At 35.6% G+C, this 13,811-nt stretch overlaps 1 protein-coding gene across 1 annotated transcript in view; it reads right to left on the minus strand.

Annotated features, from left to right (window-relative positions):
- Positions 1-241: 241 nt before the first annotated feature.
- LOC104537550 (tyrosine-protein kinase Fer-like) overlaps positions 242-13,811 on the minus strand; it is a gene marked incomplete at its 3' end in the record, with an annotated part of 16,768 nt that continues 3,198 nt past the window's right edge. Inside the window, exons 4-6 of the mRNA XM_010180468.1 lie at positions 9,516-9,638; positions 5,219-5,408; positions 242-402 (exon numbers count right to left, since the gene is read on the minus strand). Of these exons, the coding sequence (XP_010178770.1) occupies positions 242-402; positions 5,219-5,408; positions 9,516-9,638 (474 nt within the window). The remainder of the gene's footprint in view (positions 403-5,218; positions 5,409-9,515; positions 9,639-13,811) is intronic.

Genomic DNA, 13,811 nt, shown 5'->3' on the forward strand with positions numbered 1-13,811 from the left:
CCCTCACTAACTGTCCCAAGGCCCTGAATTCTTTCCTTATTGTTTGTGGACTGCAAGTTGCAGTTTCCTCATCTGCCACCTGGAAAATCAGTAGTGGGTAGTAACCAGTGGACCTTACCAGGTTGGGAAGTTTCCTAGCAAGGTCCTTAACCTAGCCTCCAGGGAGACAGCAGACCACTCTGTTGGGAGGGTCTATTCAGCATATGGGACCCTCCATTCCCCTCAGTACAGAGACACTTACCTTTTTTTAACCCTCGTTTTCTTCTTTGTGGAGAAGGTTGTGATGTAGGCTGTAGGCCTTTCTGACTGTGGAGGCCCCTCCGATGTAGACTGCCCATCACCCGTGTCCTCATTTGTCAGGCTTTCCTCAACCAGAGCCTCATACCTATTGTTTAGAGGCACCTTGGGGGGCAAGGTTGACAAGGAGAGAGTCTGCCTGCTGTACTGCCCTGCCCTGCCCTATCCTCTATTCACTCTCTCCATTTGGGTGAGACATCATCTTCTGATGTATGTCTGTCACACAAGTACAATTTACAAAGAGAAGAAACAAATGCTGGAACATACTCACTCTGAGAGCAGGAGGAACTGAGTTCATCCTCCACACTTCCTAGAAGGATTTGACATTTGGAGCATGCTAAATTCTGGCTGTAAGCCAGAAACACAAGACCCAGCCAACAAGCTTGGAAAGTGGCCCAAAGCAAAGATCACTCAGATGAATTTCAGCTGTCCAGGCTTCCAACAAATACAATTGTTTATTTTCAAGTCCTTTATGAATTAATAGGCAGTTTCTAAAACATGACTGCACTGGCAGTTTTTCCTTTGCTGAGACAACAATAAAAGAAATTATAAGAATACCAGTGCTGCACAGACTCACTTTGGCCCTGTGTCTGTTGACAAAAACCTTAGAATCTTGGAACAGCACAGTGGAAGTCTAGAAGGTTTATAAATATGTAACTCAAATAACTATGAAGGGCTCCTCTACCAGTTTCTAATACATGACCTCTTATAATCTTAATTTTACAGAAATTTCACGAGCTGCAAATTAGTAGTGAATTACTTAAATGGCGAGATAAACAAGAGAGCTGTTGTGTGACGCATTACAAAGCATAAGAATGCCTCGATGCTTCTCAGTCAGTAAAAAATATAAAAATACATTTATCTCTACTGTCAAGCTTCCTTCTATGGTTGCAGTGGGCTGTCACAGAAGCTGTTTCCCTGCATGTGTTTGAAAATAAAGATCCTATACAGCCTGAGACAGTATGGGAAAAGGAGACCTCCTAGAGTGTGGGAACACCTCTCAGCAGGTTATATTTCAGGGCTTTATGACACATTATCTAAAACGTGTTTAAAGAAACATCTTTAATCACTTAACCAGCTCCTGGAAATGCCCTTTCATATCTATGCATCCAATTGAAAAAAATCAAAATGTACAAATTCTTAAATTCATCAATTATTATTTTAGTGAGAAACCTGAAAACCTCTGCCTCAAAGCCAAACCTGCAGAGGAAGATTCTAAGACTTCTGGTTTGCTGATCACCCTATTAGAAGGAGCACTGAGTCATGGATTCTAGAAAGCAGGGATAGAAATACAATACATTCACATTAGGAAAATAATTTAAAAGTACATTTAGAATAATTTACAAATAATAAAAGAAGCAATTTAGCACTGTTTTATGCATTTAATACTTTTTCTTCCACAAACAGTGAGAACTTTTTTTTTAAATTTCCCACAATCTTCATCCAAAGCTCGCTTATCTTACTTTTAAAGGAACCACTAAGAATGGGTTCACTGATGCCTTTGAAAAAGGAATGACTTCATATTTTTTTTCCCTTTTGGGAAAAGTAGCTTTAGATAGCAGATGCTTTATCTGCTAAAACAGACAAAACTGTAATTCAGAAATGTAAAATTTCTTACTAATATACATTTTCTGTTAAGTCATTGTGTACGATTTTAAGCATGGTACTCTCCTGGAATGGTGCATTAATAGTTAGATCCATTTCACTGGTTGTATCATGATATCACAGTGTTTTGGCTTCCTTTTGCCCTGTGTACTCATAAGTTTCATGAGTTATGTTACCAGAGACATTACTGACTCCTTCCTGACTCACCTGTACTCCGGAGTCTTCCATCCTGACAACCAAGCTGGACTGGAAGTCTTTTAAGGAGCACATGGAGAAAGAACAGGAACTTTGTGCTGTTGCTCCATGTGCAGTATAGCTGTACAGCTCTTGTAAGTTGGCTCACATGCTGTTGAAGACCATGCATTAGCGTCTTTCTACATTACCGTTGTATTTTATTATTTGTTAAAAAAATTAAAAAATCAGAACAAAACCACCACTTCAGATTATGTAGATGATAGATAGTCGAGAGTGCACATTTTTTCCTCTACATTTCTGTGCCTCGCATGTCTGTTTTAAACTTATGTAATGATGAAAAATTTTGATTATTCAGTCATAACTAGTCTTCTGGCAGTGAGCTCCACCTGCTGACAAGTCTTTCAAGTACTGCAGAGCCTGCATACCAAGTCTCAATTTTATCAGTGGTTCCAGTATAATGCTGTAGTACACAAAATCATGTTTATGTATGAAATACTTCTATAGCGAGAAAACCATGTAGTTCTAAATACTTATTCTTAACAATAATGGGTTTACATAGTTATAATATTAGATTTACTATGTAAGGAAAAAGGATAAGATATATTAATGTAGCATACAGATTTCACTGTATTATTGCTATGGAAAATTAATTACTATGTTATATTAACCAAATCTATTGCCAGGCCCTGAAGATTTCATATTCTGTAACAATTTCCAAGGCAGTACTGATGCTGTAAATGTAAAGTCTTCCTATGAAATGCAATTCTCTGTTATTGTACTTAATTACCTGAGTAAATGTTTAGCTGCCACTACAGTATTACAAATACTTCTGATGTTTTTATTTCTTATATCAGACCATTAGACATATAAAAGTTTTGTTGTTTTTTTTTCCTTTGTTTTAATTATGGTGGACTACTGCTATGCTCTGCTGCTGATAATAACAGAAAGAATAGCAGACATATCTTAAGACAAATGACAGACCATGTGTCGATTGACTAGACATGTAAACATTGAAAAGTCAGTTCAAGCTTCCAGCTACTAGTTAATTTTTGTAAAGTGACATAAAAGCGACATAATACATAACAATTTGGGTACTACAGTATTTTGGCAAAAAACAGCTGTTTACAATGCATAACCAGCTTTTTCTTAGTATCTCTGTCCTTACTTTAAGTATAGAAGGAAAAGTTAATTATGATTCTTCTGATTATATAGTGCTATAGTACTATTATATAGTATATCATAACTGCTAACTCTAAGGGGCTCAAAGACATTATTTTAAACCTGTAACAGCTTCAGCATTAAAATTATCTCTATAACAAACAACAATCCTCCTAAACGATACCAGGATGAGCATCAGCAGCAAGAACATTTAATTTCTTATCATTTAGCACCTGCATAATTTTAAGGAGTTTTACTAAAAAAACAAATCCCATTATAAAATCACCAGAATGCTTTTTTTATACCAATAGTTCATCAGTGTATTACCTTTTTTGTTTTGAGATACAGTCAAGACTTCCCTCTCAAGGTACAGTACTTTGAAAAAAGGTTTCATTTAGACAGCAGTTGTATCTACTGTTTCTTAGTCAATTTTACTAGCGCAGGGTATATACTTAATAGCTGAACAAAACTTAATTGGTATTTGCCAGTCTTAAATAACTTACTCAAGGGAAATCACCCAACACTAAAGTCATACTCTGTTATTTTTCATGGCGCACACAAATTATAAGACTAAATCCTCTGAAGCCAAAATAATGACGTTTTTCTTACTCTTGCCACATTTACTATATTACAAAATGTATTTCTTGTACTGTTCTAGAAATCTGAGTATGTATGTCCTCCAGTTAAAAAAAAATTAAAAAAAAATTAAAGATAACTTTCTTTCTAAAAAAAAAATAAGAGGTCAGAATTCTTCACTTAAGAACTGTATATATTTGTAAGGATTATTTTCTCCCACTCATTGAAACAGAGATTTGGACAACAGAAGACAGACTTCAATAATATTGAACTCATGTGCAAGAATACCATTTTCTTGATTAGACTCGTCATCTCAACTAACCTTTACAGACAATATTCACCAGCACTACTACAGGATATTACATGAAATAACTAACAAGATAGCCTACCCCAAAAAGATTCCAAGTGTCCTAATGTCTTACAATCATTATCCTAATCCTTCCTTTCTCTCTCTCCATCTTTCTGCGCTTTGTCAACTCCTAGATCATGGCAAGCACAGAAGCTTTGTAAAATAATGTTTTGTACCAGTGAAAATGGCAGTCACCTGCAAACGCCTTGTAAATATTAAATAGTAGTAGTGGAAGCAAGAGAACACTGACAATTCAGTATAACTGTAGAATGGGAATGGAAGACAAAGAACAAACTTGGTTCCACAAATAGAGAAAACAAAAGCATTTCTCTCAAATACAACCACTTCATTATCATTTCACTGATCTACTGTTCTGTGGGCCAAAAGAAATAGCAGGCTAAATCTCTAAAGTAAACAAGTCACAAGCATCTCATATATGTCAAATCCAATCTGTAAAAGCAAACACTCCTGCTTGTCCCTTTAGTAAACAGGTATTGTTTGTTTCATTTTTCATGTGGCCTACCATCTGCAGACATAGCTCCACACAATTCAGAAAAGGAAGTCACACAAAATATTAGTAAAGTACTTATTTAAATAACATGTGGTCTCATCAATAGCACAAGAAGTTCCTTTTGATTATTAAGGGCATGCAAACATTTAAAAATTAATTGTACATAAATCAGTGTTTGTTTCTGTTTAAATAAAAGAGTAAGTACAGTACATAAAATTCACTTCTCAATTACACTTGTGTAGAGATTCCAGCAGCTTTTACTGTTAGTTTTCAGTCTACAACTGTGAATGTATTTCAACACAGCCAATGAAATTAACAAGAGTTAATGTTTACTAAACCTATTTAAGGATTTACGCTTGCAATTATAAAACAACCTAACCAGAATCTAAGCATCAAATGTGAAGAAGACCAAACCACAAGCATACAAAGGTCCACAGTTATCCCTGTGAATATCTTGAGACTCTGATCCTAGGACTAAAGTGTAACAGTAAGGCTGCACAGTTCAATACAACAGATGTAAAACTTACCATAGAAGTGACTGATCTGGCATCTTCTTCATAATTCACCACAGGTGGTGGCTCTTTCCCATCATTCTCTTGAACTTTTTGTTCCAGTAGTTCTTTCTGAGCTGCAAATTTTGCTTCAGAGCATCTTAATTGCTGAACTGTCTGCTTAAGTTCTTCCAGCGCTTGCTTTTGGCTCAGCAGGAGTACAATACTGCAGAGAAAAATAACAAACAACTTAAAAATACATGCTTTAAAATACATACTTTGTTTCATAAAAGCTAAAAAAAGGAAAGAAATTCAATACTGAAACCTGTTCTTTTTTTCACTTTATTCATGTAATGAAGGAAATTTTAAAGAAACACATTTTTCACAGAATCACAGAACGTTAGGGATTGGAAGGGACCTCAAAAGATCATCTAGTCCAATCCCCCTGCCGGAGCAGGAACACCTAGATGAGGTTACACAGGAAGGTGTCCAGGTGGCTTTTGAATGTCTCCAGAGAAGGAGACTCCACAACCTCTCTGGGCAGCCTGGTCCAGTGCTCTGTCACCCTCACTGAGAAGAAGTTTCTTCTCAAATTTAAGTGGAACCTCCTATGTTCCAGCTTGTGTCCATTACCCCTTGTCTTATCATTGTTTGTCACTGAGAAGAGCCTGGCTATTTTTACATTATGAATTCTAGTAATGAAAAATCCACATAGCTGTTGTAATAATAATTTGCACTATTAAATGCATCTTACATCTGATATAAACTTATCTGGTGTCAAGTTAGAGATACCTGTGGTCTCTTGTGGACTGGAAGGTCCTCTGCTGCTTAAGTATTTCTGCACTGCAGTCTAACCTTCTTATGAAGGTAAATAAATTCAACTCCATGAGGCGCTAAAGCAATTTTTTCTTGTCTTCTACATGTTTTCATGAGTCTTCTCTGACTAACCTTTATTTCCCTGAATACTTCAAGACAGACATAATTCAAAGCATCACCAAAGGACAAACAGACCACTTAGCACATCTACAGGTATCTATAGATTACTCCAAGAACTGCCAAAATCGAAGATGGATAGAAGCTGCCTAACAGATAGAACCATCCACAGCACAATACAGACACTCAAAAGCACTCAACTGGAGCCCAGTGACATGTGGTCTATAAAGAGATGTAGAGTTCTCACAGTCTGCAAGAATAGATGAAGGAGGTAAAGGGACCAGAACAATGATGAATGTGGACAATGTAAAGAAAAATCACAGTATCCTGTCACTCTGTATCTTCAGGACAATCCCTGGAAGACAGATACCCTCCTTGCAAGCCGTACCCTTGGTAAAAAAAGAAGAAATTTAAAAGTCATTGATATTGAGATTGTTCCTTCACAAACTAATGCTGAGCCAAATGACTATTTTTTCCTGTAAGGGTGACAAAGCACTGGAACAGGCTGCCCAGAGAGGTTGTGGAGTCTTCTCTGGAGACATTCAAAACCCACCTGGACGTGTTGCTGTGTGACCTAGTCTAGGTGATCCTGCTCTGGCAGGGGAGTTGGACTGGATGATCTTTCAAGGTCCCTTCCAACTCCTAATACTCTGTGATTCTGTGATTCTATTCAAACTATCTCATAAAATCCTCATTGGCAGGAAAAGAGAAAAATCATATCCCTACAGATGAGCATTGTACCATCACCAAAGAACAGAACTCTTTACAACCAGAAGAATGATCATTCATGTAGAAAGGATAACCATGATGTATGAAGACACAATTAGAGGACTTGAAACTGAGGTTTTGCATGAGACTGTATGCATTTAAAAGCATCACACAAAGACATGAACAATTATCCTAGCATTATCCTCAAGATAATGTTCTTTCAGCTGGTCCTCATTATGAAAGAAAAAAGAGATCACCCTGTGAAAATCATGGCCTTCTACGACCAGCAGGGCTTTGGTGAATACACATTGTCTAGAATGACAATCTCAAATACTGAATGGTCTCAACTCATCATGTTCCAAACATAAAAAGACATACCCTGCAAGTTAAAAGTCACAAGGTATTCTCTTTCCTGAACTGTGGCAAGATGGATTATTGTTTGATCCCAAAATCCAACATAGAATGCTCCCCATTCAATCTAGGCATGAGGAATTAGAATTATCTGCTTATGCCTTGCCTGAGTGCAAACTTCATTGTCCTGTGGCTACCAAGTGAGATTTTGTTTGAAGGATCCTTGCAAGATCAGAACGTGGCAACAGGTTGCAAAGTGGTAAAAAGGTGAACTGAATTAAAAACCAAATATTTAACATGCTATCACGTCAGGAGGGAAGATGGTATGCTTGATGCACACTTAAATTAAACAAAATTAAAACACTCTCTGTGATGCAGGTGATGCCATCATTTGAAGGCAGAAAGGATATTGGTGCCAGGACAATAGTACCAGTACAGCTAAATATTGAGGAGTAAAACAAAATTATAGACCTGCACGTGCTTTAATGAAAAGTGCAGTACGTGCAAAGATCAATCTGCAGGGCTGCCAAAATTAGACAGCAAGAAATGAAGACCAAACTCAAAATGCCCCATTGACTGGAAAGTCAGAAAACAACTCAGAAGTTACAGTACTAAAACTGTGTCAGAAAATGGGGAGACAGCTGAAGTCCAAACTTGTACAAGTGAATAGACAGAAAACATGATTTTGCAGACTTTCACCATCATTTTGACCAGATAAAGCAAACAAGGAGATTTCCTCAGCACTGATGGGCAAAGCTCAGCACATTGGAGGAGGCTCAACAATGACATAGGGTTGATAGCTCTTGTATTTGGAGCAGACCTCCTCACTTTCCTGATGATAGGCTTGCATTGCACCATTGCCAGAATGACCTCTGTCTCAAGAGGCAAGCTTTAATTTATTGCTCAACTACCTTTACTTTTCACCTTGCCTTGCACCACTGAGGTCAGTGCCATATGCTGTGACAGCAGCCAGAAACATGCAACAGTTGGATGAGATCTTTCTAGGGACCATAAGTACATGCAAAAACATCCTGATCACTCAGCACTGCAGTTAAAAGTTGAAAAGGGCATATGTTGGAGGAAAGCATGACAAATGACAAATCAGAACTGAGGTGATTTCAGGGAAACTTTTCTCTTACAACTAGATTTAATACCTTTTAATAACATCTACAGGTACTGGTGTTGTCTGAACTGAAATAATTTCCTCAACACCACAGACATCTGCTACAGCATCAAAGGAGCAAGAAATACAGAGATGGTCTGAACTATTTTCAGAGAGAGATAACTGATGATACTGAAGGAAGAAAAATTAACAACACAAAACTCATCTAGTTCAAACACAGTTTATCCTTTAAGTAACACACAGCAAGGAAGTTAGGTCAAGAACCAAAAAATTGGAAAATATGCTATGAGTACACATGAACTTCACCAAAGGAAGAACAGTAAAGTATCTAACCAAAACATTGACATCAGATAGATACACAAAGTTTTGGATATGAGTGAAATACTATCCAAGGTATTAAGTGAGAAGATGCTTTCAACAAAGAGCTTCAAGATTTCGGTGAATGAAGACAGGATTGTTTGAGGACTTGCACTCCAGTTCACTGGCACTCTAATATAATATTTATGAAGTTAGTAAGGTTATGACCTACTGCAACTAGAATCAGAAAAATATCACTACAGACAGAAGAATTCTTTATCTGCTGTATTAACTTCAGTTTAGACTGGTATGTAGTATTTTTTTTTAACCAGAGGTTAAAAAAAATCTAAAGATATTGCCCAAAAAATACTCTTTGTAATAATGTTTTATTTATGGCATGGTAAAACACTCATTAAGCTGTCACCTTCATTTATTATGCAGTATGATAGGCTATCAGATCTACATTCAGTTTTGTAAAGAAAATGCAACAAAGAATGGACTTAACCTGACAAGTTCCAAGCATATTCTTGCACAAGAAAGAGTATGTCTTGCACATGACTCTGAAAAAGTCTTTCAAAAAAATCGTATGCACACAATGAACACCATCAGAGAGGCAATATGAACTGACTCCTCTTCTTCTGTCAAGATTTTACAAACCAAAGATCCAGTTCTTGAGCCATTCCAACACCATGACAATTATATTAAACTAATGGAGCTGCTCAGTACTCTAATAAACTAGGACTCCCAGTGAGTAAGGTTGATTTTAGAGTTGAGAAAATCACTTATTGCTGTTTTACACAATTATCTTTTCTCACAAAAGCAAAAGATTAGTGGAGGTTATTTCTTATTTAAGTCTTAGGAATTGCATTATACACACTTTTTTCTCTAATTATTGTATTTTGAAATTCCATTTCCACTTACTCAGACTTCTTTTCACAAGTCTTAGAGGACTCTTCTATTTTTTTCTCTAGTTCCAACACAAGTTCCTCTTTGCTCAAAAGGGTTTGCTGTGTCTGAATCAGTTCTTCTATTACTGTTTTTAACCTGTAAGACACAGATTTCAGAAACCCACACTGTGAATACACAAACTGTATATATTTGGGAAGACTGTATTTTTTTCCTGAAGATTAAAATGCATATTACTCTTTAAACTATCTTGGTAATCTTTTTTGTGGATATTATATTAACGCACATTATTACAGATCCCAGTCTAGCCTCTGTATACATACAAGGTTACAAAATGATGTGCTACCTGCAGGCTCTCCAATCAAGAAAAATATATCCAGAATGTTGGTATACTCTGTGAATTAATACCTTCCTAATATATTCCTAATTTAAGAGATGTTTTATAAGAGATGAAAGCCTTCCAACTCCTGAAGTACTCCTGAAATTCACAGAATCAGTAGCTGGGCTGTATTAATCTCTAGAAATAACAAAAATACAAATTGACACTTCCTGTTTTAAGAGTGATCTTAAAAGAACTATATATTTTTCTTTACAATCAACTTTTTTTAAAAGCCATACAATCTTTGGCAATGGTTCATTCAAAGGAAAGATAAAACTTGTACAACAACATTCAGTACTAACAGAGAAAGGGTAATTTCAGACCATTACCAACACTTTGCAATTACGCTGGCAAACATTCCAATAACCAAAAAGTGAACAAATGTACAGTAACATTTGCACTCTGAACAATGCAGATAAATGGCTCATATAATGATGACTTGTAAAACGCATATCAAAATATATATGCTAACTTCAATAAATTTTCAAGCCAGGAGAACTTTTTAAATAAACAAATAAATAAGTATACACACCTCATTTCATTCATGGCATTCTTCTATACATCTTTTAACTGTCTTACTCTGCTTCCCTTGTATTTTCAAGCTCTATTTCAAAAAAGTTACTAAAGAGGGACATACAGTACTTACCACTGCACAGATCTATTTCCCAAAATCATTCCAGATTGGGAAATGGCACAGAAGGTCCGCTGAGAGCAACTTACATTGACTCTAGATATGTATGAGCCATGTTTCATGTATAACACACTCAATTACTTGGTTTTAAAGGTGGAATTAGTTCTCTCTCCTCCCAATGTATTTTATATAATGTCGATTGCGCATATTTGTTATTCAGATAGTCCTAGATCTTATCTTGGAAGACTTAAATTACTGTAGAAAAGCCATATAGTTTAAAAGATAAAAGTTTATTTCCCAAATGAGCAACCATCTGCACATTCTTACTTTGAGATAAGGGAAACACTTAAAACATATCTTTGAAGTAACATCTCCACAGCTTCCTTTCTAATAAACATTTATATTGTTTTTAGGCTATCACAATCTGTATGCTGAACTTCTCAGAAATGACAATTCTCTTACACTGGGTCTTCAACTTAATATAAACTAAATTTTTTCTTCTAATACCTAGCTAAAAAAGAAAATACCAATTTTGTAACTGCAGATACTGCTTTTTGATCAGCTTTCTAATCAAAATTTTAATTAACACTACATTGGCTTAACAATTGATTCACAGGGAGCAGATGCGATATTTAATGATCAAGCACCAATATTAAAAAAATTAAAGCCAAATTAATAAGATTGTACATCACTGGAAGGTATGCGTGTATACATGCAAAAACAACATATTAAAATATTTTACCATTTTAAAATCATCAGATTTTATATTGCAGCATCAGACTGAAATAGAAAGTTAAAGCAGTTCTCCCTAAAACTTCTGAGATATTTTAGGATATTTGTATTTATCACAGAGAAAACAAAAAAACCTACCATACACACACTAAACAAACTAGTGTCCTTGTGTTCAACCTCTATTTTCTGTTTTAAACAGTATTTTTCATCTAGCTAGAACTGACATCTCTGCATCTGCCTTGTATTATCTTGGTTGTGGTTTGTTAAGGGAAGTTTCTTATGGCCTCGTATTTACCTCTTGGATAAAATCCTTTTACAAAAGGGTTTTTATGACTAACCAGTAAATCAATGTATTCCTTATTATCTTTAACAACCACACAGACCCAAATTGTCAGTTTTGAATGGCATGAGAACATATAAAATGAGGCCAAAAACCATCTAGAAAGCAGACATCTTCAAACTAGGTTCTGGCTACCTGGAAAGCTCCCTTTCATATTTCTTTAGTCATTAGCACTGTTCTGCCTCAAATATAAATTTAAAAAATGCTTGTGCTTACAAAATTTTTATTTCAGAAGACTTTTAAAATTAATTTGGATATTAATTCATATGCCCACTGATCAACACTTACTTCATTATGGTTGCCTTCTCTCAGTTCTTAATGCATGCATCTTCAAAATGTAAACTTTTATTCTGTTACAATTTTCAGAGTATCTCAATATCAGCCAGTGACAGTCATCAACATTTATCAGGAGACACCATACCTCTCTTATTACTTAGAAAGGTTAGCTAGTCAACACTGACTTTTAACTACCTCCTTCTGTCAAAACTTTTTTCATACATATAAACTTACCTAAAAATGTAAAAGTGAGCCAGTTTTCTCATCATGTTTCCTTAAAATATATTTTTTTAAATCTTCAAATAGTAATGTATGTAAAGCTGCAATTTTCCATCACATAGTCAATAAAACAACTGATTCAACCAAAAATTATTGATTCCAAATCAATATACATCTCTGAATCTATTAAAAGTCTGTGAAATAAATCCACTACATGTACTGGATTTATTATATTACACAGATACTGAAGGTAGTTCTCCTCTGCAGAAACATAATAATCTAGTGTTTTGAAGATCCAATGCTGTGATCTCAATACCAAAGAGGCAGTATCAATGGATCAAGTATGTAATATATTTACATTACTTGTGAATTTCTAGTCATACACAGTAAGTTGATGCAAATACTTGTGGGGATTTTTTGGCTGTAGCGATTTTAAAGCAAGACTGTCACACAATAGATCTAAAAGGTTGTTAACAAGGTATCTGAGCAAAGGCAGAGAGAGAACTAAGCAGTTCTTAAGGGAAGGGTTCTTACCTGCACTAAAAGCAATTTTAAAAAAGGACAAAGACAGTAAGACTAAACAGTTTTGACAGTCCCATGAGGTAGTGGAGCTTCACAAAAATCTGCACTGCTTAGTATGTTCATGATAATCCAAATGAAAGGGTCATTCAACAAGTGACACAGAATGCAGACCGTACAATGCTATTTGACATAGGAGGAAGGGACTGACCATGAAAAACACAAAAAAGATTATTCTGGATCTTATGATATTCAACAACTGGACTGTCATTTAGAAGATTAATTTCAATGCATATTGGAATGAGAAACATACAGGAGGAAAAACAATCCAAAGCTTTATTTATGCAGTGATTGGCTCCAAGCTGACAGTTTTCACTCAGAAATGGGATCTTAGAATTACAGTAGATGGTTCCACGAAAACACTGCTTGGTACACTACAGTGGTCAAAAAATCAAACAGAATGATTCTCTAGAATTTGTTAAAAACAACGAGAATACAGGAAACCTCATTACACCTTTCTCTAAATTATGTATCTGAGTTATCTGCACAATTCTGGTCATTTGTCTTAAAAACAAAACAGTAACCTTCAAAACATTTCAATAAAGATGGCAAGGTTGATAAAGGATCTGAGTAAGTTTTGCAAAATGACAGAGTAAAGCTAAAGATGACTCTGAAAAAAAGATCATGGAGTATGAGTATGACAGAAGTTTACAATATCATAAGAGGAAAGGACTAGATTGTTCCTATTCTCCTCCAAAACAAGAGCTTAAGACCCATAAAATGTAACTCAGATGTAGCAGGTTCACATAATATGAAGTTAATCTCTGGAATTCTGCGGACAACAGATACTTGTACTGACTGAAACTGACTGCAAAAATCCATGAAAAAAGATTACCTTTAAGTTTATTATAAACAAATACTACTTCTAAAACAGATCATTCTAAGGAAACAGCATTGCACAATCATCTTGTTCTTGTTCTCCTACCTAGACTTTTCTTGATAGCTAAGGTAAGACAGAAGAAAGTTGGTTAGGTCCATCTTGGGTCTGACCTAACACAATAAAACTTTTTTTCTCAGAGTCCTAGTACAATCTACACCAGAAAGTGATCATCTTAAAGACCGCAACACTTAAAAGAGCTCTCTGATTCCTGTCCCAAAAATAATGTCACAGCATAAAATTTCTCTCAAATTCATAGCAGAATGTAGAGTGGATGA

This window comes from Mesitornis unicolor, unplaced genomic scaffold (assembly GCF_000695765.1).
Source record: "Mesitornis unicolor isolate BGI_N332 unplaced genomic scaffold, ASM69576v1 scaffold13223, whole genome shotgun sequence".
In the NCBI taxonomy this organism is placed as follows: Eukaryota; Metazoa; Chordata; class Aves; order Mesitornithiformes; family Mesitornithidae; genus Mesitornis; species Mesitornis unicolor.